Genomic DNA, 26330 nt, shown 5'->3' with positions numbered 1-26330 from the left:
CCCTGATTTCCACCTCTGTCCCACATCCCTTGCAGAAGGAAGGATATGAATCATCAGATATTTGAATCACTATTTTGGCCCTCCCTGTGTTATCAGGCTGTATGTTTCCGTAGAACCATCCCCACAGGCTTTCTCTAAGTTGTATTTTGCTGCCTGGAGCACAGTGGCCATTTCAGCAGGCACTTTTAGGGAGGGCATATCATCTCTGATGGTGCTTAGGAGTAACCATCCCTGGAAACATTCAAAAAACATGTGGATATGGCACTTGGGGGCATAGTCTAGTGGTGAACACGGAAGTGCTGGGTTAATGGTTGAACTTGACGATCTTAGAGGTCTTTTCAACCTAAATGATTCTATTATTCTTGGGATTCTCTAAGACAGGTTCTCCTGGAGGGTAAAGAGACATGAATGACTCTCTTGGCCAAGGCAGAGTTAAGAGCAACACATCAAAGTCATAGCCTCCCTGCAGCCATAGCTTTTTGGCTTTCCCTGCACTGTTCCGTGCTGTTCTCCATCTGTGTCCAGACTGGGAGCAGCCAGGACACAGAATCTGGCTGTAATGAGATGAAGGAATGGAACGGACTCACTGTTTGGTGAAGCCTCAAGTGCAACGAGGCAGTTTGAGCTGGGTCTGTGGTGGCTGATGCTCGAACCCAAAAGGCCCCCAGGGTGTGCGTGGGTGCGCACGTTGGTGTGCCGCCCTCTTCTCTCAGGGTCGTGGTGCTGGGAGGATGATGTGAGGTTTGTTTTTTGGACAAGTACCCACCTGGGTAAATATTATTGCTCACCTGGTTTCTGTCTGTTGCGTGGGAGGGAGGGGAGGAAACCATAGTCATGACCTTCTCTGATCAGAGCATCTCTGCTTCTCTCCTCCCTTTGCACGTGCAAACCCCAGGCCCTGCAATTCCATCGGGCTGCAGAACAAGCTCCTTGGAAAGAAACACTAAATGTTCCAAAGTTTCTCTTGGCTTTTTGACCTAGTTCTCACTGATCTCATCTTCATCACCCACCTCTGCATGTGGGCATGGTGCTCCATGGCTCTGAGCAGGCTTTACATCACACACCAGCACCCCACTGTGCTCCGTGCAATCCAGGGAGAATTGCAGCCTTGCTGAAGCAGTGCCTTGGTCCTTTGCTCTCACCTCAGTACAGGCAGAGCACACAAGGAGTGTCATCCCTGGGGATTGAGGGCCACTCAGTCTAGACCAGGGCCAAAATGTGTGAGTGGAAGCCTAGTAGCTTCAGTGGGGTCTGAAGAATCCAAGTAATTTAATACTGGGAAGCTCCAGTCTAAGGAATATGGCAAACCTTCTCAGGAGGTTTTGCTGGGGAGACTGACCCACAGATGAGACTTACCCTGATGGAATCAGCTCTGCAGCCTTAGAACAAGGAGGCAATGCTGCCTTCCCCTGTGCAAGGACCAGATATTAAGAAAAGTTTCTTCACTGAAAGGATGGTCAAGCATTGAAATAGGCTGCTCATGGAAGCTGTGGAATCACATACCTAGAAGTGTTCAAAAAAAGTATAGACATGGTGCTCAGAGACATGGTTTAGTGGTAGATTTGGCAGTGCTGGGTTAATGGTTGGATTCCATGATCTTAGGGGTCTTTCCCAAGCTTACTGGCTCTATGAATCTTCACTCTGGAGAAGAGAAGTTGTAAAGTCGCCATTCCTGGAGATACTCAAAGCCTGACTGAACACAGTCCTGGGCAACCTGCTGTACAACCTGCTGTCCTGGGCAACCCTGCTTTGAATAGAGGGAGGTGGACTGGATGATATCCAGATGTTCCTTATAACTGCGTTGATTTGGTGATTCTGTGCTTAGGATCACTGGGAGTCCACTGGGACCAAGCTCGGTCCTAGGTCTTGAGTGTGCTGTGTGGTCCTTCTGCAGGTAAGCGTGGCAGCCCCTCTCTGCCTTTCAGGGTAGACCTTACTGCAGCCTTTCAGCACTTAAAGGGGGCTTATAAGAAAGATGAGGACAAACTTTTTATCAGTGTCTGTTGCAAAAGGACAAGGAGCAATGGTTTTAAACTGAAGGAGAGTTGATTTAGACTAAATATAAGGAAGAAGGTTTTCACAGTGAGAGTAGCAAAACAGTGGTACTAGTTGCCCAGAGAGGTGGTCAGTAGCCCATCCCAAAGAAACATTCAAGGTCAAGTTGGATAGGGCTCTGAGCAACCTGATCCAGTTGATGTTCCCACTCATTGCAGGGGGTTGGACTAGATGGCCTTTTAAAGGTCCCTTCCAACCCAAACTGTTCAATGTTTCTTATGCTTTCATGTTCTTGCCTGTCTGTGTAATACCAAGTGACTCCTTTTTTGTAATCTGCAGATTCACCCAGGGGCAGAAGAGGCAGGTGCATTCCTCAAATGAGGCAAACATGGTTCCTCTGCACCCCAGAGCAGGTCAGCAAAGAGCTGACCTTGCACACATCCCCATCACTAACAGGCAGGACAGACACATTCCCAGCTACTGGGTGCTTCCCCGGTGGTATGAAACAGAAGCTAAACCCCACTGCTTCTGTTCCACCCCTGTCTGCGCTCAGTGATGCTGAGAAGCTCAGGTGTTTCCTGCCTTTGATGGTGGCAGCTTGTCTCCCCCTAGCGCTTATCCCAACCTCCTGCAATGACAACATTAGGGGATTAGACCTCTCCCTTGGGTTTGACCCTGCTCAGTTTGTTTCTGGATGGACCTTGGGTGATTTTTGAGGTGTACAGTGCTGGCTGAGCTAGGTGAGAAGCCAGAGGTGCTTATGATTCCTCTTCCTCCCTGTGATGGGGCCCTGGGCAACCTGATCTAGTGGAAGGTGTCTCTGCCCACAGTAGAGGGACTGGAACTAGATGATCTTTAAGATTCCTTCCAACCCAAACCATTCTATGATTCTATAGGCAGAGGCAATAAAAGACCTCACATACAAAGTCTGTGGGGGAACATACTTTTCTGGGTGCAACCAGACTGAAAAACTGGGAGATATGGGGGAAGAAAGATAATCTGCTTTTCCTTTTTCCTCTTCAAATTAAACATAGTAACAGAGGGGAAAAGATTCTTTCAGCTCTTTGTCTGTCCCATCTGCTCTCAGCCTCCAGCTGGACATGACCTTCCAAGCAGGACTGATCAGGAGAAAATATATTTTAAAAAAAGAGTAGTGTGTCACCTGAAGCTTGCTTAACACCCTCTGTTATTTAAGTGCTTTCTTGGCCAGGCTCTAAGAGGCAGTGCGAAGCAGGGAGGGCAGCCTGGCAGGAGCTGGGCAGAGGAAAGCTGATGTGCTTAGTGCCTGAGTGCTTGGAGGCATGAGCTCACCTCCTAGCTGCCTCCTACCCAAATTTTTCCATTCATGGTGCATGTGCACAATCCACCATCCTGGTTTTGGTGGCAGAATGAGCATTTTATCCTCCTGGCCCAGCTGCAAAGCTTTTGGCACCAAATTTTTTTCATCTGCTGTGCTAGGATCTGGAAGGACAGACCTCCTGGGTAAGGACACTAGTCTTTTTGCAGCCATGGCTGAGACCTCAATCTGAGTTGAGCTTTCCTAGGGGAACTGTCTGATTTAGGCACTGCAATTCATCATTAAATGCCTGTCTCCGCCCTGTTCCTGCAGGGTTTTATTTTTGGATGGATCCACAGGTTTCAGTATTGGAGGCAGTGTTTTTGGGTCATGCTCTCATGCTCTGCACAGCAAAATAAGAGAGGGAGAAGCTTATAAAGCAGTCACGGAGTAGAGAGATCTGAAAGAGGTGACTTAGAAGAGGGGATGTGGCATAGGGCTGAAATGGTGTGAAAGTGTCCCAATATCACCAGGGATAATTAAAGCTGTGCTGATACTGATACAGAATGGGAAGTAGGTCTGATGTCCCTTGAGCAGTGATACTGCCCATGTCCTGGTGACAGCAGAAGGCAGATTAGTGTCCTTCTACCACCAGCATGATGAACAAAGCCAGTAGAAATCTGCAGGTCATGTTTACGTAGAGTCTGAGGAAGAGAGGGGGTGATTTTCCTTTGACAAGAAACCCTGCTCCTGATTCCCCTGTCTGCTCACTTAGCTAGTGTGTCTGTTTTTCTTCTGTCCTACAGGAAATATGCAATGATCCACATCTCTTTGTGGACGGGATCAGCTCCCATGACTTACACCAGGGCCAGGTTGGGAACTGCTGGTTCGTGGCTGCCTGTTCCTCCCTGGCATCTCGGGAGTCTCTGTGGCAGAAGGTAAGTGTTCTTTCACGTATGGGATCCAATGGGAATGTATTGTGGGCCAGAAAACCACCAAGGAGCTGCACCAGAGTGAGGGGCTGCAGACCTGGGGAGCAACCAGGGAGGTATTGGAGGAAAGAGATGCTCAGTGCCACATCCTTGGAAGGTCTGTGCTCATCTCCACCATGTCCTCAGCTACAGAAGATGTCAGCCCTGTTAAAGCCAAGGCAAGGGGACTTCACACTCTGGTACAGGTGTGCTTCATTGTAGGGCAAGAAACTAGGAAGTCCCAAGCACCTTTTCCTAGATTTTACTGCAAAAGGCAGCCAGTGTGTGCAGACAGCACCACCTGCTTCACCCACAGCCTCCTACTGCCACAGATCTGAGAGAGTTCCTTCCACCCCACACCTTTGCATCTGCTCTGTGTGCTGTGGTACTTCCAGTCTCTGCTTCCTGTGATGATCATGGATTCCAGGCTCAGGAATTTCTTGCAGCATCCCCATTTTCTGTTAAAGTCTAGGTTTTTCTTCATGCAGGAACAGGATAGCTGTTTTGGCTTCTGGATAACCCATAAGGCTTCCTCACATGGTGGCTGTGGTGATTGTGGTGACTGTTGGGGCTGTCATTAGAGGGGTGGTGCGCAGGGTTGTTTAGCTTGTTCCTTGGCATCGACATCTCCCAAGGGTGACCAGGCAAGTTGTCCTCCCTCCTCACCATTCACTTCCAGCTCTACCCTGGGAAATGCCAGCCATACAGTTGTGGGGTCCCTTTGGACACCTCATTATTTTAGTTTGCCAATGGCATTGCTTTTCCTCCCAGGGCAGTTTGGCTGCGGGTGTTTGTGACTTCTCATTTTCCATGTCCTTAACTCTCAGAGGTTCTTTTTTACCTGTCTCCTCTTTTCTTTCAGAAAAGTTTGTTTTATAGAATCATAGAATTATATGGATTGGAAGAGACCTTAATAACCATTTAGTTCCAACCTCCCTGCTGTAGGCAGGGACACCTTCCATTAGATCAGGTTGCTCAAAGTCCTGTCCAACCTGGCTTTGAACACTTCCCAGGGATGGAGCATTCACAATTTCTCTGGGCAACCTGGGTCTCACCACCCTCACAGTAAAGAATTTCTTACTAAATGGAGATCTTGGAGACAGAAATAATGGGCCCCTTGGTCCTTGATATGGTTGCACATGCAATTGTGATTCTGTTCCTGAACATCAAAATGTCTTCATTCATGGCCTTGCTCTCTCCATGTCCCTGTTTCCTATTATGTCTGTGTGGTGTGAGTCACTGAGTAGCAATGGGGTACTGGAATTTAATTTAGAGCTGTTTTCTAAATTCCTGCATCCTAGCTGACCCTACATGTCTTTAGGTGTGATCTGGCTCCATGACACCCTTTCTTTGAACCTTCAGAGGTGTCTAGCTCTTATGAAAAGAAATTAAGACCTTAAAATGAGGGGATTTAAATAATTTCCAGCAGCACTTTGTCCTAAAGGTTTGTCTGGATCTTTACCTGTGTTCCCACAGGTTGCATTGGTACTGCTCAACAAACAAAGGACAGGGGCCAGGCTTTGAAGCCAAGTGCTTCAGACACCCCTGCATTTCCATCACCCAATCTGGTCTTCTTCCCCCTTAGTGGCTTCCAGAGTGCCAGGCAGTCTTGGCTGGGGCACCACAAGCAGATGGCTCTGAGGACACTGACCTCCCGAAGTCCGTTTTGTGTAGGTCTTTTACAACCTGTGGTTAGTTATTGTTTCTCCCTGAAGGCTGATCTTGCACGTCATCAAGACCAAGAAGGAACATCACATGATGCCTGGAAGCTGAACCCCCACTGCAGTGTGTTCATCACCATGTACAAGGTTATTGCTTCCTCTGCTGCTACCACATATGGGGGTAAAAGACACAGATCCGTCCAAGCAAGATCCATATGACATTGTTACATGTAGCTCAGCTCAATAAGGTCTCCAGAGTTAACTGAAGGCGTTTTTAACTTTTAAAACCCAAGGATCAACAGCTTTTGCTAAGGGTGTTTTAACAAGCCAGTAAACAAGTGAGGCAAGAGCTCAGAGAACAACCAGAAGGGTCATTTGTCCTTTCAGATGGGGCTGTGTAGCTCTTAGTTTTCTGGACTCTATCCTCAAGGTCTTCAGGAGTAACAGCAGAATGGTGATTGAAGGACAATTCCTAGGAAAATGACCCACCTTGGGTCCCTGTTGTCTGTGGCTTGTCTGGCCAAGGCCAGCTTCTGGTAGTCTTTTTTGGGACTTCTTCTTGAAGTCAAAGTGATTGCCCCTGGAGTGATAGTGGGTGTTCATGAGTCAAGTGTGACAGTTCAAATACTGGCACAGCCTTTTGTAAAAATATCATAGAAAAAACTGTTTCATGGAGTTCATTTAACCCTGTTTGAGTTCCCAAATTGCCCTGCAAATAAGTCATGTTGCAGAAGCCAACCTGAATCACAGATAGGACAGAGAGAACCCAAATGACTTTGACTCTACAACATGTCTAAAGCTTTGTGCTGAAACCCTGTGCTCTCCAAGTCCAAAGCAGCCACTATACCCCAAAGATACCACAGCATGCTTGCAGGAGTCATGTCTTTTCTGTGGCACACCCAAAACCTGTCTGTGGTTTATTCATTGATGGAGACACTTAGCAGAGGGGAACTTGGCTTGGCATGACATCTCTCTTCAGGATGCACAGCCTCCTGGAGCTACCCAGCACCCTGCAAAGAGAAATGCATTCACCACTATCCCCCGTATCCCATCCACCAGCACAGTACTGTGCTCTGGATTTCCCAGAATCACAGAAAGGTTGTCTGTGGGAAGTCCAACCGCCCTGCTAAAGCAGGTTCACCCAGAGCAGGTTGCACAGGATGGTGTCCAGGCATGCCCAGCAATTGCTGAGGAATGTGTGGTTCCAGGTTGAGCATGATGGTCTTGCTGGTACTCAGGTGGGTTCAGAGCATCAGAGCTTGGAAACAGGTTGTTTGGGTTGTTTGTATCTTGGACGCACTTCTCTACCTGGTCCACAGAGACAAGCATTAAGACACAGACTGTGCCTGAGTTCCCCTTTCCTGGGCACACAAAGGGGAAACCCACTTGTGAGCACCCTCTCCAACTTTGTGCCAGGCCAGGCAGGCAGAACAACACTGGGGTGCTGCTGCCTACCTGCTGCTGCAGGAGCAGTGCGGAGCCTGACTCCTGCCAGCTGTACCATCCAGAAAAGAACACAAGGGTCATGTTAGTTTGCTACTCATTTGATAGTCAATTTGTCCCTCAGGACCCTTGTGTCCTTTTCTGGATGGCACAGCCTCGTGCAAGCCACCAAAATGGTCTAGAGGGAAGTGGATTTGTGCATCCAGGAGGAGGGAAGATGAAGGGGGGGCTTATAGGATCATAGAAAGGCTTGGCTTGGAAGGGACCTTCAATATCATCTAGTTCCAACCCGCCTGCCATGGGCAGTGACACCCTCCACTAGACCAGGTTGCTCAGAGCCCCATCCAGCCTGGATAGGAGAGTGTGGACAAGGTGGAGCCAAACTCTGGCTGGGGATGCACAGTCAGGGGACAAAAGACAACAGCACAAGCTGCAGCTTATCTTCAGCATGAGCACGGTCTGGAATTCTGGATTCTGGAAGAGAGGCCCTGAGAGGCTGTGGCAACTCTGTCCATGGAGATACTCAAAGAGGGACTGGACAAAGCCCCAAGCGACTTACCTGAAGAAAGTCCTGTTTTGAGCTGCAGGTTGGACCAGACCCCTCCACAGTCTCTTCCAACCTGAATTATACCATGAACCTATGCTCAGAGAAAGCTACTGCCACCCAGACCTGTCAAGGTGGCATCCCTGGCTGCACACCTTTGTTTTGGGATAAGGAGCCATGGTTGTCAGGGAGGTTGCCAGGGAGGCTGACATCAGACATCCATTCCCTATAGATTATGCAGCACAGCACAGCAGCACCATCAGTTAGAATCTGCAAACAAGTCAGAAGGGCACCCAGAGGAAGAACCGGAGGGTATTTTGCGTCACTGGCCCAGGTTGCCTGGCACTGCTGAGACCGTGGAGAGGAGGCACCAGCTCCAGGAGCTTGTCAGATTTTTCCGCCTGTGTGTCCTGTTTGAGAACCACACATTACTGAGAACGTAGCAGAGGAGTAGCCAAGGTGATGGCAGCTGAGGCAAAGATGATTGAGCTGCCCTTCATCTGCGATGAACAGCTCACCCGGCGCATGAGGCTACGATTCCAGAGTCTGCAACAAAAAAACATGAGGCCCCAGGATGGTGAGAAGCTGCTGCGTCCCAATGAACACATCTACCGAGTGGATTTCATCCAGCAGCACAAATTGCGCTTCCTCCGCTGGGACATCCAGCTGGAGAGACCTGGAAAGGTCACAGTGACCGGCACCTCCCAACACTGGACTCCTGATCTCACCCACCTTATGAACCGGCAGCTGCTGGAGCCAGTAGGAATCTTCTGGAAGAAGCCAGGGGCCAAGGAGGTAGAGTGCAATGGGGCAGATGCCCAGGAATTTGGGGAACGAATAGCAGAATTAGCCCAGATCCGCAAAGTGATGTATTTCCTCCTCACCTTCACCGATGATCTCGAACCAGCTCAGCTGAAGGGCTCCATTGTTTTTAAAGCCTGATACTCTCTTGTTCGGCCTCGCTCCAGCTGTGCTTCAGTCTTAATTTTTCTTCTCTCAGCTCAATTCTTGCTTCAGTTTTCACATGGGTTTGGTTTTTTGTTGCTTTTTTTTTTTAATAAGGAATGGCTTTGTGATAAAGTGGAGAACAGCTCAGTGCTTCTGGAGCGCTTCAGCCCAGAAATGTTCCAAACATGCTGTCCTCTGTCTGAATGATGGGGAGGAGAGGGCCATGAGCTTGCTGCAACATTGCCTGGAGTATAAGACTCTGTGCTTTTGATCATCAGGGATTCACCAGGTCTGACTGGTGCAGGTTTTTTGCTGGCTTGGAAATATGAGGCTGCCCTAAGCCCTCAAAACGTGGCAGCTGTGTAACCAAAAACCTGGTGGAAAAATAAATATTTGCCATACTAGAAACAGGAGAGACCCCTGGAGAGAGCCCTACCTTCCAGTTTCCATCCTAGCCATTAAAAATGGAAGGCTTGTTTGCAATGGATTGCTACTCCTAGTAAGGATTCTGAGTGCTTTCAGGCTGCAGTGACTCCTGCTGCGACTGTGGCTGCTTGGTGTCTCCAAAGACCAGTCCTATGGAGAATCCACCTTGCTGTGAAGCTGAAATACATTTAGACACGCCGTATTCTGCAAATTGCAAACCTACTGGACAAACTGGGAGGTTGGACCAGCCCTTTCCTGACCATCACCACCATTTCTTGCTGGGGGTCACTGCGGGGAGGGATTCTCCAGCACACCTTGTGCTGCCTGGAGTTTGTTGATACCAAGATGAGTTGGAGCAGGTGTGTGTGTGTGTGTGTGTGTGTGTGTGCAGAGTCTCAGGTCTGAGCCAGCAGTGAGCAAAACCAATTTGCACATTGTACTGTCCTTAAATATGAATATATTTACTCTGAAGTGTCTATAGAGAGCCATGAGGTTGCAGAGCACTTTGCAAACCACAGAGCAGGAATCTGCTGTTGCTGTCCCTGAAAAGCAGTGTCTCCTACCCTCTACAACACAGGGAATGGTCTGTGGGTGGCTATGTGTGAGAGCAGAGGGTAGTGGTGCCTTTATAAGTATTGGGGCAGGAGAGCGTTTTGTGCCTGGCTTGTCCCATGACTGTGAATAAACTACCGACTTTGGACATTTCCTCCATCAAAAAGTGGAAGGTACTTCAATGAAGCTTCTTGAGACACACAGATAGAAAAGTCCCTTGAAAGAGTTAAATATTATTACAATTGGTCCTTTGCTCAGATTGCACTCAACTGTGGGTGAGTGCTCCTCAAAGTTTGGCCTGAGATTTTCCCAAGATAACTAAGGAGGGAACAGTGATGGGAAGGCCAGAACAAGGGGACTTTGTACCTGTGGCTTGCTGACTTGTGCAGACCAGCCCCAAAAGAGTCCAACCTCTTCTTCAAAGCCTCCAGAGATGCAACTCCATGCCCTCCCCAGCCCAACAATAGTGTACAACATGATATGCACAAGCTATGCCAAGCAGAGAGGAGAAGGAAAGCAGGAGGATCGGATACTGGCTGGAGAGATGGTGGGAGCTTGGAGTCTTGCCCACAACCAAAGCTCAGCAACCACTCAGATCATACAGCCATGCCATGGACATTGCTGTAGAAGCTGATATCTTTGTTTAGACCCCAAGAAATGATGGACTCAATGAGTAGAGAGAAAAGTAGATGCATCCCTGCTTGGCCACAGCATGGACCCACTGTTGGCCAACCCCACTTCTAGGGTCCTGGCAGACTTTCCTATAGGAGGACCTCTCCTTGTGCATCCCAGAGCAGAGCTCCTGGCTACAAACCACTTTTGACCAAATAACAGGAGCCACTGGCAACATCCTAAGGGATTTTTGCATGCCAGGTCTGACAATATGCCATTGTTATGTTGCTGGGGTAGAGTTCTTGCTGCAGATACCTCGCTGGATATTGATGTACCACGGTAAATAAAAGCCTAGCCAATGAGTTTCCTCTTAAGGATTGAGGCCGTGTGTGTCTTCTTCATGCTCTTTTTGGAAGCTGCCCTAATCCTGCATGCAGTAAAGCAACACCCACCAAATTTTACTCCCTGTTGGTATTTTTGAGCCTCTTTTTTATCTCCTATTAAATGTAAAATGAACATTTACATTCTTCTCTCTTTGTATGAAAGGCTTCATGGAGTGTTGAACAGTTTTGTGTGGTTAGTGGAGGAGTTTGAAGCTGAGCAGAGAAGAGGAAATGATTCATAGGTGGATCCTGCTTTCTTTTAGAGCTGGGGTGGGAGGTGAGGGAGGCAGTGTGATCTCTGCTGTAGGGAAGATGAGCCTCTTTTTACTAGTCACTGAAACTTTCCCTGTACAGTATAAGCATCCCATAAAGGCTTTCAGAAACACTGCCCTGTCCCATCTCCTAGGCGAATTTCATCCCAGTTTGTACGATGGTTCAGCAGATTGGTACAGCTGGGTGCCTCCCTCCTCATCCTGAGCTGGCAAGTTCCCAGCAGAAGGCTTGGAGCATTTGGCATCTACCAATTCCTCCTTCTAATCAGAACATTTTTTCAGGGTCACAAGTACCTTTTCTCTTAATTAGCCATTCTTAAGAAAATTGAGAAAAGCCCTAAATCAGCTTTGGGAAATGAGCCCAGTGTTTCTGAGCTCCCAATTTACCCGTCTCTGAGCCCTTTCACTGCAAATTTGTCCCACTAAAGGGTGTTGAAACTCCAGATTTTGGGAGCACCTGAGCAAAAAGCAGCACAGTTGGGTGAATGAGGAGACATGGTCTCCTCCACTACCTCAGTGTCACACAAACAAGTTGAATCCAGGACTCAATGCGATCCTGGGATGAGTGGTCCACAGCACGCTCTCCAAGCATGGAGCATCTCTGGAGATCATACTCCTCTCATTTCCTCTTGGGTCAGTGCAGAAACATGACCAGCCCTTACTCCTGCATCCTGCTCTGGATGAAAGCTGACATCTTTTGCTGCCTTCAGTGGTGGAGGGTGTTCTCAGCACCGTCCCCAGGTGAAGGGATGGAGGAATATGGTGAGGACCACTATCTCCTGCCACCACTGAAAGCAGCAGCAAGTCTCAGAACCAGCCAGCTGGAAGCTATTGCTACCCACTCTGGCTGACAAGCTGCCTCTAATCAATGCTGTGATCATTTCTAAGCCCACATTAATAGCAAGTTGATTAGCATGATGGTCCTCTATGACTATTCATTAGGATCAGCTCCAGTCAGGAGGGAATTGATGGGCATTGATGGAGGACTGTCTGATCTTTCCTGGCACTCTCCAAGAAGGACCCTGGGACATTGCTGTTAGCAGTCCTGGAAAACACCAAACCCTCCAAAAGTGGCTTTTTTTCATGGCTTTGTCTGCTATGCTTCTATTGATCCAGACAACTCACAGTGCCAGTGAGCTTGCAGGGCTCACTGATGGCATGATTAATATTTCAGTGTAGGAGCAATTAGAGGTCTGGTCTGGGTCGTTGCTGGTAACTAAGATGTCAGGGTGCTCTTCAGAGAGAATGCTCTCTGCACAATTACTGCTTTGTGACAGCACACAGAACAAAAGGCAGAAGGCTCTGGCAGCTGGACAAGGGCCAAAGCACAGTACAGGTGGTCTCACCATGTCCCTAGACTTCCTGAAGAGCCTCTTTCCATGCAATGTAGCTGTGTCCTCTCCTATCCCACCCCAACACTCACAGCTGTCTCCACAGAACAGTGATTATTTGGTGTACTGGAACATAATACATGCTCCCATGAGCACCTTGGGGCTTTTCCTCGCTGAAGTCATGATGCTTTGGGAGCAAGTAAGTAAAGAAGCAAAGGTGTGGACAGTCAGTCACATTACTGCAGCTGAATCAGTCAGTACTTGTCAACTATCAACTACATTAACTATGTGCAGCCTCATAGCCTGCCCTAGCCATGGAGTAAAACCACATTACCTTCACCCTCAACAAAAGCTAAGCTGCAGTGGCGTAGTTTCTTGCTGTGGGCCTCTGTGTCCTGGTTCTAAGTAAAATGCAGATCCTCCCATATGTAGCATCTGTGGCTGGCTGTGCTCATTTCTGTCCCAGCTGTTGGACGAATTTTCCATTCAAAGAAAAGCTGGTGGTGCCTGCAGCCATGAATGGACTTTGACAGTTACCCTTCTCATGTGCCTGTCCCGCTGGCAAACCTGTGCACCCTCAGCCCCTCAGCTGCTACAGGGTTTCTTTCAACCCAGGCCTTCTTTTCCTTCTTTCAACAAGTCACCTTGCCATGCTTGCTTGGATGAGCATGGTAGGTCTTGACAGGGAAGAATGGAGACCATAAGGGAGTGGGGATCTTGCTTTTCCCAGTTTTATTTAACAGAGTAGATGCATTCAGTGTCTCCTGCCTGTTCATTGGCATCAGATAGATGAATACAACACTTGCTCTTGTGCCAGTCAAGTCACACTAGAATCAAGTAGGAGAATCAAAGAAGGTGTGCTCTCATAGTGGTACCCTACTGACACAAATAGGAACAAAAGTAATCATCCCTGCTCAGACTAAGGATGCTTCTGCTCCAATAGCCTGTCTACAGAAGTAGATGGCAGCCAACGCCCAGGGTAGTGTTATAAGAAAGAGGACAAGGATCTTTAACTCCATCTTCCAAGGGACTCCAAATTCCAAGGAGTCTAAGCTATGCCAGTACACATTCATCTGGTCTGCGTTGGAGGAACCAGGTCCAAAATCTGGCCCTAGCAGGCTGAAAGCAAATCCATTCCTCTCATATTCTTCCTTGTCTTTAACATTAATCTGCATTAGTTCAAGGATGAGAGTTATTCCCAGAAAAAAGTGAATAATTTAGGTGCTTGTGCCTCCTTTCTCACAGGTCATCCCAGACTGGAAGGAGCAGGAGTGGAACCCTGAGAAACCTGAGAGCTATGTGGGGATCTTCCACTTCCAGTTCTGGCGTTTTGGTCAGTGGCTGGATGTGGTGATTGATGACCGCCTGCCCACACTCCACAATCAGCTCATCTACTGCCACTCCAACTCCAGGAACGAATTCTGGTGTGCCTTGGTGGAGAAAGCTTATGCCAAGTAGGTACTGAGGCAGTTGCAGGACGAACTGGGACATGAGCACTCTGTTTTTCCTCTCTATTCATTCATCAGTTGGTTTGCAGCAGTGGAAACAACAGCTTTCCTGGGGAGTAGTAGTATGTATCTCAAACAGACAAAAACTAAGAAAAAAGCCACCTTCTCTAGCCTTAATGTATCCTCAAAGCAAAATATCCTTTAATGTTTCTTTAAGCAACACCTGTCCTAGAGATTTCAGGTTTCTTTTACTTTGGTCCTATGACAGCAAGAGTGCTGCAAGGAACACAGGTCCTATTTTTTCACCCTGCTGGCTGTCCTCACCCACTTAAAGTTTTATTACAAATCTCCATTCGCCAGGCTTCCCCAAGAATTGTCTCAGACCCCTTAAAATGTCAAGCCAAAGTTGTTGTGCCATCCCTGTCACCCTCTTTCAGGTTGTCAGGCTGTTATGAGGCCCTGGATGGAGGCAACACAGCTGATGCCCTGGTAGATTTTACTGGTGGTGTCTCTGAACCTATTGACCTGACTGAAGGGGACTACATCACTGATGAAGCCAAGCGAAACCTCCTCTTTGAGCGCGTGTTGAAGGTGCACAACCGGGGAGGCCTCATCAGCTGCTCCATTAAAGTAAGCAAGGTTACCAGCATGGTCACGATCCCATGGGAATAGGTATTTTAGGATGCAGTTATCTTACATGATTGTAAACTTCTAAATTGGATGAAATAAATTGTGGCCAAGGGTTCCGACTTCTTGTGGACAGCAAAAGTGGTGAATCCTGGATGCCAGCCCTCTTTATTCCTCATTTCTGTGTCCAAGAGCCCAGATTCATCCCACCACCTTTTAAACATTAGGAAGGGATTCACTCCAGAGAAAAGTGTTTTGGTGTCTGCATGCAGAAATCTCTACAAATGCTGGGTGCCAGACCTCCTAGTATATGGAGTAGAATGAGCTTTATTTGTTGTCATTATGGGAGCTCAGAGCCCTCATGGAACAGATGAAGAACAGAAGGGATCTACCGCATAAAATGGCATCTGAGACATCTGCCAACTGGCTCTCTCCCTGACCATTGATGCTCTTCTTTTTGGCATAAAGAAACCTGTGGGGAAATCTGAGCCCCTTTCTTTCCCAGTCCATGCAAAAGTAGTCACATCACTCTGATCTGAGCACTGTCTGTGTCCCCTGCCCAGGCCACGTCAGCAGCTGACATGGAGGCTCGCCTGGCCTGCGGCCTGGTGAAGGGCCACGCGTACGCGGTGACGGACGTGCGGAAGGTCCGCCTGGGCCACGGCCTTCTGTCCTTCTTCAAGTCAGAGAAGCTGGACATGATCCGCATGCGCAACCCGTGGGGCGAGCGGGAGTGGAACGGCCCTTGGAGTGACACGTGAGTTGGGATGGACAGCTTGTTTTGGTGGGAAAGGCTGGGTTGGAGCAAGCCTTGAGACATGAGACAATCTGACTACATCCACACCCACAAGTTAACATTGTGTGGGCAGCTCTGGGATGCTGCTTCCACCTATGTCCTAAATCTGCTATTTCATTTGGGGTAGAGGTGTCTGAGCTTGGCAGACCTTCCCATTAAGGCTCTGGTGGATGTTGTGGTGAAGTTGCCAGCATGTTTAGATTAGGTATTAGGAAGAAATTTTTTACTGTGAGGTGGTGAGGCACTGGTACAGGTTGCCCTGAGAAGCTGTGGATGTCCCAGTCCTGGAAGCATTCAAGGTGAAGTTGGATGGGGCTTTGAGCAACCTGGTCTAGTGGGAGGTGTCCCCACACATGGCAGAGGGGTTGGAATGAGCTGATATTTAAGGTCCTTTCCAACCAAAACCATTCTGTGATTCTATGATTCTATGTTCACACTAATGAAGCTTATTTATAGCTCACTTTTCCACTCCCAGTCTTGGTCCAGCAAAATTAGCACCCAACAGAATCAATCTCTGCCACCACTGATTGTTGTGATGTCTGTGGATGAGGTGAGATGATGAACCAAGGGCCAGTGTAACCAGAGCCTTTGGCCAAAGTCAATTTTGTTATCTTCACTGATAGGGCTTTGATTTTACTGGCCAAATAAAATCTTGCCAGGCTACATTCAACTCCACTGGTCAGGACAGAAGTTGAAGTTCCAAGCCATGCTGGACTTCCCCCGTGTTTGGAAGATGATCTGATCAGAACAGCATGGGAACTGAGCTGGAGCTTTATACAGTCCTTGTGCCTCTTGAATTCTTGTGTGTCTCCTTGCCTCTGAGTAATGATCCTGTTCTGTTCCCACAGCTCTGAGGAGTGGCAGAAAGTGAGTAAAAGTGAGAGAGAGAAGATGGGGATGACAGTGGAAGATGATGGAGAGTTCTGGTGAGTCCCTTCTGTCACCACGGGCAATGCCCACAGCATCCTCTAACCCCATGGAGCATGTGCATCATTTCCATGTATACAGCAATCCAGGGAAAACAGCCTTCCAAGCCCCCTCTTTGAGTCCATGAGGGGTTATCTTTGGATGGCCATGATCCTAGGATTGCAAGCTGCTCTGTACCATTCTCGGGCCAAACCATTTCACCAGGATAGTGAGAACCTGGTATAAGAGGGCTGAACTTAACAGCCTCACTGGGTACGTTTCAGTACATGTGCCCTTGTGTGGAGAAAGGGGCACTATGCTGCTTCTCCTACTCCAAAACACATAGCTCTGTTGTTTAAAATGAAGAAGTACTTACTGCATGTATAGATAAAGGTATCACCATCTCTTTTGGGGATATCTGATGAATAACTTTTGATATTCATCAGCCATCAGAGACAACCCTCAGTCTCTAACAGGTGATCAAGAAAACTCCTTCAGTGTACTTTTCCAGGGAATGAAGCAGTATAATCCAGCTCTGCCCTTTCCTGACTTAGGATGACCTTCGAAGATTTCTGCAAATACTTCACGGACATCATCAAGTGCCGTCTGATCAATACATCCTACCTGAGCATCCACAAGACCTGGGAAGAGGCAGTGCTACATGGGGCATGGACCAGAAGCAATGACCCCTTGAAAAACCGCTCTGGAGGCTGCATCAACCACAAGGACACCTTTTTGCAGAACCCCCAGGTGAGTATGGAGCAGAGGGCCTTCTGGGCCCTTCACATGTGCTTCCAAATGTGTAAATCTCTTACAGGGACCTAGAAGACCAAAATGGCTTCCAGACCTCTAATAGGTTAATTGTGTTTATTACCATTCTCTGGCTAAGCCTCCTGGCACAGCATGACCACCATCCAGGCCAACTGCATTAACCTTGTCCCTCTTATCAGGGAGACTGCATCCAAGTGCCTGGTGTAGACCATCTTGGCACAAGCAAATAGCAAACTGTGCCATAGGGTAGCAGTGTTGGCTGGTTCCAGTCAAACAAGGCCAGGACTCATTTCCAACAATTTGGATATCTGAATGATGAAATTCCAGTTCTGTTCCCCAAACTTTGGCACTGTTAAATTTACCAGGACAGGTGTAGTCTATAGGGCCATTTCCTTCCAGCTTGAAGTTCATCTCCTGGAACAAACTTTTCTGGAGAAAAGGAAGCTGAGGGGGACCTTATTGCTCTTTACAACTACTTGAAAGGAGGTTGTAGCCAGGTGGCTCAGTCTCTTCTCCCAGGTAACAAGTGATAGGACAAGAGGAAAAAGCCTCAAGTTGTGACAGGAGAGGTTTAGATTGGATAATAGGGAAAATTTCTTCACTGGAAGAATGAAGACATTAGAAGAGGCTGCCCAGAGCAGTGGTGAAATTGGCATTTCTGGAAGTGTTCAAAAGGCATGTAGATGTGACACTTGGGGAGACGGTTTAGCGCTGGATTTGGCAGTGCTGGGTTAAGAGCTAATCTCAATGATCTTAGAGGTCTTTTCCAACCTAAATTATTCTATGATTCTATGATTGTCTTGTCCTGCTCTGAACTGTGGTTCACAGTATCATGAGCCAGGTCCTTATGAGTCCTTCCAGGTCCTAACAAGCAGATGAAGGATGGTCTGGTCCATTGCAAGAGTTGTCATCAAAGACATGGGAGTTGTTTCCATCTTCTAGCTCTGTATTAGCCTTCATCTTAGGTGTCTGTGAACATAGTTCCTCCTTCCATGCCTTATAGTAGGACTTGTGGCAGACTTCAAGTGGTAGAAGTCTCTGGTATGAGACTGCATCTAGACTCTTTGGATTCTGCCAAGCAATTCAGAGACTGGATTTCACAGTCTTTCTCTAAGATGAGCCAAAAAGGTCTCTGGCTTGGCAAGATGATGACAGTTCCCAAGAGCAGGGAGTGTGGGTTCTCAGTATGGGTACTGTCCCTGCAGGAAGGCAGATGAGGCGAAACTGAGGTTAAATCTACTGTATGTGCACACCTACCCATGCCCAGTGATCCTGTCTTAATAACTCCCTTTGCTTCTAGTATGTGTTCGATGTGAAGAAGGCAGAAGATGAAGTGCTGATCTCTATCCAGCAGAAGCCAAAAAGAACCAGTCGCAAAGAGGGCAAAGGAGAGAACTTGGCCATAGGCTTTGATATCCATAAGGTACACTGGGGTTTCCTGTATGTTGGCCTGAATGCTACCCTAAATTTGTTAGTGGTGGAGTAGTACATCAGTCCTGAATGGCCATATTGTTCATTTAAGCATTATCTGGGTGCTACTGGAGTGCCTTTAACACAGCTTGCCTCACTCTAGAGATGAAGAGGGATTTCAGAGGTATACGGTGGCAGCATGGACAACAGGTGGCCCAGAGAAGCTATGGATGTTCCATCCCTGGAAATGTTCAAGGCCAGGGTGGATGGGGCTGTGAGTAACCTGGTCTAGTGGAAGGTGTCCCTGCCCATGGCAGGGGGGTTTGAGCTAGGTAATCTTTAAGGTCCCATCCAATCCAAACCATTTGATTCTGTGTAGTTCTCCTTGCTAAAAGCAATGTTTAGTCTGTTCTCTCCAAATGTTGAAATCTTCTAGATTAATTCTTATGTGTTGCTTGCTGGGCCCCCAGTGTTAAGCTGGGATGCAAGAGACAAGTCTCTGAGCCAACCGAGTTGGGAAAGCCCCATCCACACTTGTATTCCATGCAACACAGCTGGGACCATTTTGCTGTTTCTCTTAGCTCCAGGTCTCCCAGCACTGTGGGCTCAGTCCTGGCAGTCTGGGCCCCCATGGTGGATACCAGTACATTGTCAGACAGTCACAATCTGCTGACAATCCTGCTGTGCTCTCTGCCTAGGTGGAGTTGAATAGGAACTACCGGATGCACACCCTGCAGCAGAAGGTGGCCAGCTCCATCTACATCAACTCCCGCAGCGTCTTCCTGAGGACAGACCTGAAGGAAGGCCGCTACGTCATCATCCCCACCACTTTTGACCCTGGTCATGAAGGCGAGTTCCTTCTCAGGATTTTCACAGATGTGCCTTCAGATTGCCGGTAAGGAGCACGAGCAGTGATGGGGAGGAATTGGCTCTTTGGAGACAGCCCTTTGCGTTTGACTAATGGTTTTCCTGAGCGGCCATAGCCTTACAGGGAGCTGGCGTTTGGCTTCCTTTCACGTGTGGTCAAGAGACGGCATCTTTACAGGTCTCGCCACAAAACATGCAGAGAAGCTCCCACTCTGTTTCTAAGCATCCCAAACCCAGGTTGAGGAGATTGGACTGGGGAGCAGAGTCTGACAGCGGACAGTGGATAGTCTTTCCATTGTACCAGAGCAAACTCTCTGGGTTAAGGCTGGGCACCTCTCAAAGGCCACGTATTTTTCCTTGCAGAGAGCTGACACTGGATGAGCCACCACACACCTGCTGGAGTGGGATGTGTGGTTACCCGCAAGTAGTATCCCAGATCCATGTCCTTGCTGCAGCTGGGCTCAAGAATCAGGACTCCCAAGGAGGTATTGGTCTCTCCCTGCCTGTTTTCTAACCCTGGAGGACTTGGGAGGTGGTTTCTTCAGTGGAGAAAGGGGGAGGTGGTTTTATGAAGTGGGACATTACTGGGATTTATGTCCTCAGATATTTTTTTCAGTGAACATGCCTGATTGAGACACTACAGGAAGAGAAAGTCCATGGAGAATCAAACTCACTTCTTGCTGTGGACATGATCTGGGAGGTGTTATATTTAGGCTGTTGTCTGTGATCCTCCCAAAACTTCCCCAAAGCTCTTAGCAGTGGTCCTGTAACAACGCAGGCTTTCCTCCTGAGTATGAGCAGCTGTAAAAGTCAGGAATTCTGTTTAAGGGCTTTTAGCAAGAAGGACAGATAAACGATGGAACAGGCTGATGCGTAGTGTTCATCACTGGAGGCTGGATAAATGTCTATCAGTAGAGGGGCTGCGTGTCACTAGAACCCTGAGAGTAACGAGCAGAATCTTTTCTAAGCAAGGGCTAGCCATGTCTGCTTATTTATCACGTGCCACAAAGGGAGTCCTTTCACCCTGCCTGGTATTTGGGGAGGGAATTTTACCTTTGGCAGGTTGTTTTTTCTTGGGTGATTCACAATAGCTCAGTGTATCTGTAGCAATGCAGGGAGGTCTGAAGCCAAAGGTCTCTGAATATTCATAGAAACAAGGAGGTTTATCTTTCCATATTTTTTTCCACAAGAGACCCTTGGGAATTGCTTTCTTCCAGCTGTTTCCCAGCTGTTCAGCTCCCACCAACAACAGCATGTTTTGTTCTTCCCAGTGCAACGGCATCTCTTGTACATTCCAGTCCAGGTGTTCTCACATTGGAAATAGTGATTTACAGATAGGAATTTGGCTCTGGCTGATGGAATATGAGGATTTAATGGGACATCCCAAAAGACAAGGCTGGTTTAGAAAAACGGCTGTGAAATCCAGCAGCTGTGTCTCACCAGGGGAGCCAGATCCTTGCAAACAGAAAGCTAGCAAGGACGTAGTCTGGCAATCAAAGATGTGGTTCTTAAATCTCTGACCCTCAGAAGGGGCTGGTTTGTTCCTCTTCATTTCCACATTTCCCTGGGACACGAAAACTCATCCAGCCGGTGTGTGTTTCCATCACAGTCACTAAAGCTCATGGTAAGAAAATGCATTCTGGCAATTAAATTTCCATAGCAATAGTTGATTCTCTAATGAAATTCCCAAACGAGCACTTGTTTCATAAGAGGAAAGTATTCACTAATGAGGGACTCTTTCCTTCTCCTGGAAGCTCAGGTGCCATCTAGCTGTGGGCTGTAATCTGTGAACTTGGTAACTTTATTCTCCATCTGCTGTTTCCTCGTGTGACTCTCTTTCTCTTCTCCATTGTTTTATTTCTGCCTGCCTTCAGGACAGCAAATCCTGAAAGGATGGTGTCTTCCATGGAAGATTTATTACAATGGTCAGGAGGATTTAGAGTGATGGAGGAGTGTTTATGTAGAATATAGGGCCAAAGAAGAGGGGACCATTTCATAGAATCACAGAATCATAGAATTGTTTAGCTTGGAAAAGCCCTTTAAGGTCATCAAGTCCAGCCCTTAACCCAGCATTGCCAAGCCTACCACTAAACCATGTCCCCAAGCGCCACATCTTTTAAATCCCTCTAGGGATGCTGACTCCACTGCTGGGCAGCCTCTTCCAATGTTTGACAACCCTTTTGGGGAATAAATTTTTCCTGATATCCAGTCTAAACCTCCCCTGGCACAACTTCAGGCCATTTCTTCTTGTTCTGTCACTTGTAACCTGGGAAAAGAGACCAACCCACCTGGCTACAACTTCCTGTCAGGTAGCTGTTGAGAGCGATAAGGTCTCCCCTGAGCCTCCTTTCCTCCGAGCTGAACACCCTCAGCTCCCTCAGCTGCTCCTCATCAGACTTGTGCTCCAAGCCCTTCACCAGCTTCATAGCAGTCCATCACTGCCTGCTGCCCAGAGACAATGTCATCTAATAGAATTAAGCGTGAGCCCAACAGCTGAGCTTCATAAATGTCATCTGGGCTGTGATGAGTTCTTTGACAGATACCCATGTCCTCTGGTGGGATATGGAGGCAAAGTGCTGCATGACACCCCTGGAAAAGGACTCTGAGGAATTACAGAAGCTAAAGTCTCTAAAGGGGGAATCTATAGCCATATAAAATAATGAATGTAGCTTAAAACTATGTAGTAAAACCGTGTAGTTTATCATTGAAAGTTGGCAGTCTCAGCAGAAAGGAATTTCTTGGGAGACAGGAGGTTCTGAAACAGAACTGATAAAAGAACATAAAGCTAACGAACTAGACAAAACTGTCCTCATGGTTGTACAAAGGGCATGGACACTGTTCCAAAAGATGAGATGGTGTGCCAAAAGTGAGAGTTCAAGAAAAAGACAGCGTAAAAAGGACGACGAATGACCCAAAGGGACCACTGACTCAAAACAGGAGGCGTGTCAAGGGGAGGAACAATTCTGGGAAAGGGGTGAAATAGGATTAGGTAATACTTGAATTGTTAATTAGGTAACTAAATAAAGGCATGAGGTTTCTGTAACTCATGGATACATGCCTTTTGGAGAATCTAATCTCATGTGCATCCAACATCATAAGTAAAAGAATGCTGTCTGCTCAAACTCACAAGTCGAATCTTAGAGGTTTCTTTTAAGAGCCAATTTTCGACTTCACAACAAAAAAATTCCCTTTTCTCTCCCCAGGAGCCGATCCTTATGTGATCATAAAGTGTGAAGGACAAAAAGTTCGCTCTCCAGTGAAGAAGAACACAGTATCACCAGAATTTGATGTGAAAGGGCTCTTCTACCGGAAGAAGCCAGGACAGCCCATCATTGTTCAGGTACCTGGGAGGCGAGCAGTGAGTTGAGGGATGGAGACCCTCTCTCACTTGGACCACCCCAGCCCTCTCCTCACACTGTTCACAGCAGATCTGTACCCAAGGCTGAGCATAAATAACTAGTGCAACTCAACCTCTCATCACCATGGTGACATCTGTTAAAAGCATGTCCTTCATCCCTCTCACTTGCAGAGTGACACTCCCACACCTCATCACCTCCCAGGCTCCGGCTCAGAGCAAATCCCCAGTAATCACTTCTTCTCTTCAGTGCATGAAGGTTGGCTGCATTCCTGAAGGAGCTGCCCTTATCCCTGTTTTATTTCCACAGATCTGGAACCACAACTTAATAAGTGACGAGTTCTTGGGCCAAGTGGTACTGACGGGGGATCCCAATGACCGGCAGTCAGTGCACACGCTGCACCTCCAGGACAAGGGGAACAGGAGGTCAAACGATCTCCCTGGAACCATTGCTGTGATGCTGCTCAGCAGTAACATCCTCACTAACGTCTGAGTACTCAAAGATGACTCTTCTGGTGCCACATATGTGAATATAAACCTGCACACATACATACATATATATAGAGACACACACAGAGCCTACCTACCATCTGCAAAGTGTATATGAACCATGCATGCATTCCACTCAAAGGAGCCAATCTCGTGTTTTCAGTGTTCAAAAATGGTGCCTTTTTTTTGGGGAACCACAATGATCCTTCTGCTGGCATCCTCTGCAGCCCCCCTCATTGCCATGTGCCCTGTGGGATCGCTGTGAGCACACTGTGTGTCCTGACAGCCAGAGCACGATGCCCTGATGCTGTTTGTTTACACAGGCTGGCACACCCACGTGCCGCCATGCACACGTGTGGCCACTGCGGTCCCACCAGCTGCTTCAGTGCATCTTTGATGTGTCTGCTGGTGTTAAGAGTAGTGTGCATGGAGTTGTCTCCCTTGAAATTGCCATTTAATCGCTTATCTATGGAGGCACCACAGCAAAAAAGTGGAAAAACAGATTGGAGCCTTCTGTGCATTTTTTGGGTATGGGTTTGCATACTGCAACTGGAAAGAAAATGCACCAAGGCAGCCCAAATCCCAAATTCACAGGGGCAACAAGACCAAAGGCTCTGTCATTTTAGGGACAAGATGTGTCCACCCAAGTCTTGTTCAACCCCATGCAACTCTGAAGTATACAAAGATGTCAACAGCTATGTGGGATAACTGTTCTCTGGGGTCAGGCTTTTGAATTGGTCTGGACTCGGCTCCTGCGTGTGCCTCTTCAACTGCCGTGGTGCCTGCTGTCTCCATGTCTTCATACCATCCCCATCCCAAGAACTCATCTCAGGAGCTGGGGTGGCTTGTCTGCTGGAGCCATTCAGTGTTTAAGTAAGAGGAGATGGATTCCTCTGAAGGCCAAAATGTCAGGTCCAAGGGATGGGGAGCTTTGCTCCATGGACTACATCTTTACTGCTGCATACAGTGCATCATTTCTCAGTGCCTCGCTTTCCCAAATTCTTTTAAAAAATAGTGGGATTTTAGCTTGTGCTAGAGGAACACTGCTCCCAGTGCAGTCTGAAAATGCTGGGAATATTTAATTCATACCAGTGTCCGTCTCTCACCTTTCATTTCCAGTCTCCTGTCTTGGAGGAGGAGTTGCACAGTGCTAGAGCCGGTCTCATGAGCACAACCCAAATGCATCCTTGGGGACATGTCTGGGGCCACGGTTTGCTCCTGATTTCCATGAAAACTGGGTTAATCTTCCTTATTCCACTGGGTGGCAGAATCTGGCTTCTTATAAACCATCCCAGATAAGCCAAACAACAACCCGTTGTCTGGCCTTTGAGCAGCTGATCAGGGTGGGTTTCAAACCATTTTTTTCTCCTGTTGTTTGGAGGTTTTTATTCATGTGCCTTTAAAATGGTGCAAGTTAAGGGATTTTTCTGTCAGATTTTCTAACAAGCAAATCTTTTTCACTCACCCGCTGCATGCAAGTGGAAATGAATACATATGATAAAATCTTCTAATCTTGGCAAATTTTGGCCTCGGCAGAGTCCTTTACCTGCAAGAACAAGTGAACAGGAAAGCCTTCTTTTGCCATAGCAAGTAGGGTTTCTGCTTGTCCTAGTCAACACCCATGTTTGTGCTGCAAGGCTGTATTTTTTTTAAGTCCCTAAAGATCTTTTAAGTCTATAATGTAGTAAACTGTTTCCAAATTCACATCACCTGTCAGCTCCCTTCTTGGTGCATCCAGAAGCGGACAGTACAACTGCATCAATTTTTGCAGGCTGTTTTTCTCCTTTCCACATCCTCAGAGTGTACCTCCTGCAGTTATGGACAAAATCGTTTCAGGTTTGCACTGAGAACCCTCCAAATCCAAGTGCCATCACAGGGACCAAGTTTAGTTCAGCATCTTGCAGAATTTACTTAAATGCTTCTAGGTAGGTCAAGTGACATTTTGATCCCAAGCTCAAAGCAAATCCTTGAATTTGGGCAGACTGATACAAAGATATTTTGGCTTTATTCTGGTTTTGTTTATGGGACTCAACACTGAAAATAAATGGAAGCGGCATTGTAGGGCAAGAAGGTATCATTTGGGTCTACAGGCTTATGTTCAGAGTGACATATGAGATGGACTGTGATGCCCAAAGATACCTCACCTGGCAGAGAGATGAGCTGTTTGGCATCACAGGAACACGAGAGGAGCTTTGCACCATCATAAGTAGATGGAGGTATCCAACCTGCCGGCATTAGCCTTGTTTTCTCAGGAAATCAGGCTATGGATAGCTTCAGCAAAGGAGAGCCATTTGGTCAGGAGTGCCCTGCCATGTGCCAAATCTCACCATGATTCCCAAGGAGCAGTGCCGAAGCTTAACAAGGAGTAATAGTGCCCTGGTACCCATGGGCAGACTCCTTCCTTCCTACAAAGAATCAAGCCATAATGAGAGGAAAGGCAGCTTTTAAACAGCTTCTTAAAAAATCACACTATATCAGGACCAAAATGTCTTAATATCAATAATAGTTGTCCTTTTTTTTCCAAAGCTTTGGAAAAGTTGGAGCAGAAGCCTTCTTCCCCTACATTTCCAATAGAATAACAAAAGTTACCTTTGTTACTCTTTTTTTTGTCATGTTTGTGGAGCAGATATTGAAATGGCATTCCAGCTGTTGATGCCTTTTCTTTTCAAATGAAGTAGACAAAAATATTCAGGATTTTTTTGTCTGAGAGGAGTCTGATAAGCACTTTCCAGTCCCTCCCAGGTGGTGTAGGACATGTCTCTGATTTATTTTATATTTCTTTTTTTAATCATTTCAATGATTGCAAGCAGCCTGCCATTACACTCCATGAAATCCATTTCTTTTTGACATCACATCTGCATGTTAGAACAGGCTGTGATTTGTCTTCATCTCCAAAGGCACTGATGTGTCACGCTGCACAAGAACAGAGAGTGGTCCAAACAGAAAGCCAACATTGTACAGCTGTAAACCTCTATAAATAAATAAATTGTGTATATTTTATTCAGACTTCCTGCCTTTAAACTGCTGTGTTCTTCCAGAATGCTTTTGATGGGCACAAGGTGGCCCTGAAGAGCCTTTTGTATTTGCTTGATTCACTAAACTCCATTCAAATTATTTTCTCTGTGGACTTTGAGACTGAGGCAAGGTGATCTGCATGAGGTTTTCACACAAGGTTACAGTCTCATTCACTGAGAAAATCCACAGAGAGGATAGGTAACCAGTAACTTCCTCTGACTATAAACCTCTG

General features: G+C 47.3%; 2 protein-coding genes across 4 annotated transcripts in view; both read left to right on the top strand.

Annotated features, from left to right (window-relative positions):
* CAPN5 (calpain 5) overlaps nt 1–26089 on the top strand; it is a 58510-nt gene extending 32421 nt beyond the window's left edge. For all 3 annotated transcript variants that reach the window (XM_051779909.1, XM_051779910.1, XM_051779911.1), the window contains 11 exons: nt 4078–4209; nt 13660–13868; nt 14300–14492; nt 15053–15246; nt 16134–16211; nt 16746–16941; nt 18263–18385; nt 19071–19267; nt 19603–19724; nt 22443–22579; nt 22905–26089. In XM_051779909.1, the coding sequence (XP_051635869.1) occupies nt 4078–4209; nt 13660–13868; nt 14300–14492; nt 15053–15246; nt 16134–16211; nt 16746–16941; nt 18263–18385; nt 19071–19267; nt 19603–19724; nt 22443–22579; nt 22905–23087 (1764 nt within the window). In that variant the 3' untranslated portion in view covers nt 23088–26089. The remainder of the gene's footprint in view (nt 1–4077; nt 4210–13659; nt 13869–14299; nt 14493–15052; nt 15247–16133; nt 16212–16745; nt 16942–18262; nt 18386–19070; nt 19268–19602; nt 19725–22442; nt 22580–22904) is intronic.
* OMP (olfactory marker protein) lies at nt 7122–8832 on the top strand. The gene is given in 3 exon segments (XM_051780684.1): nt 7122–7141; nt 8123–8279; nt 8281–8832. Coding segments are annotated over 3 exon segments (729 nt in total).
* Nucleotides 26090–26330: the final 241 nt, after the last annotated feature.

This window comes from Manacus candei, unplaced genomic scaffold (genome assembly GCF_025592945.1).
Source record: "Manacus candei isolate 608988 ecotype Guabito, Panama unplaced genomic scaffold, ASM2559294v1 h1tg000014l, whole genome shotgun sequence".
Lineage (NCBI taxonomy): Eukaryota > Metazoa > Chordata > Aves > Passeriformes > Pipridae > Manacus > Manacus candei.
This window is presented reverse-complemented; position numbering and strand designations above follow the sequence as displayed.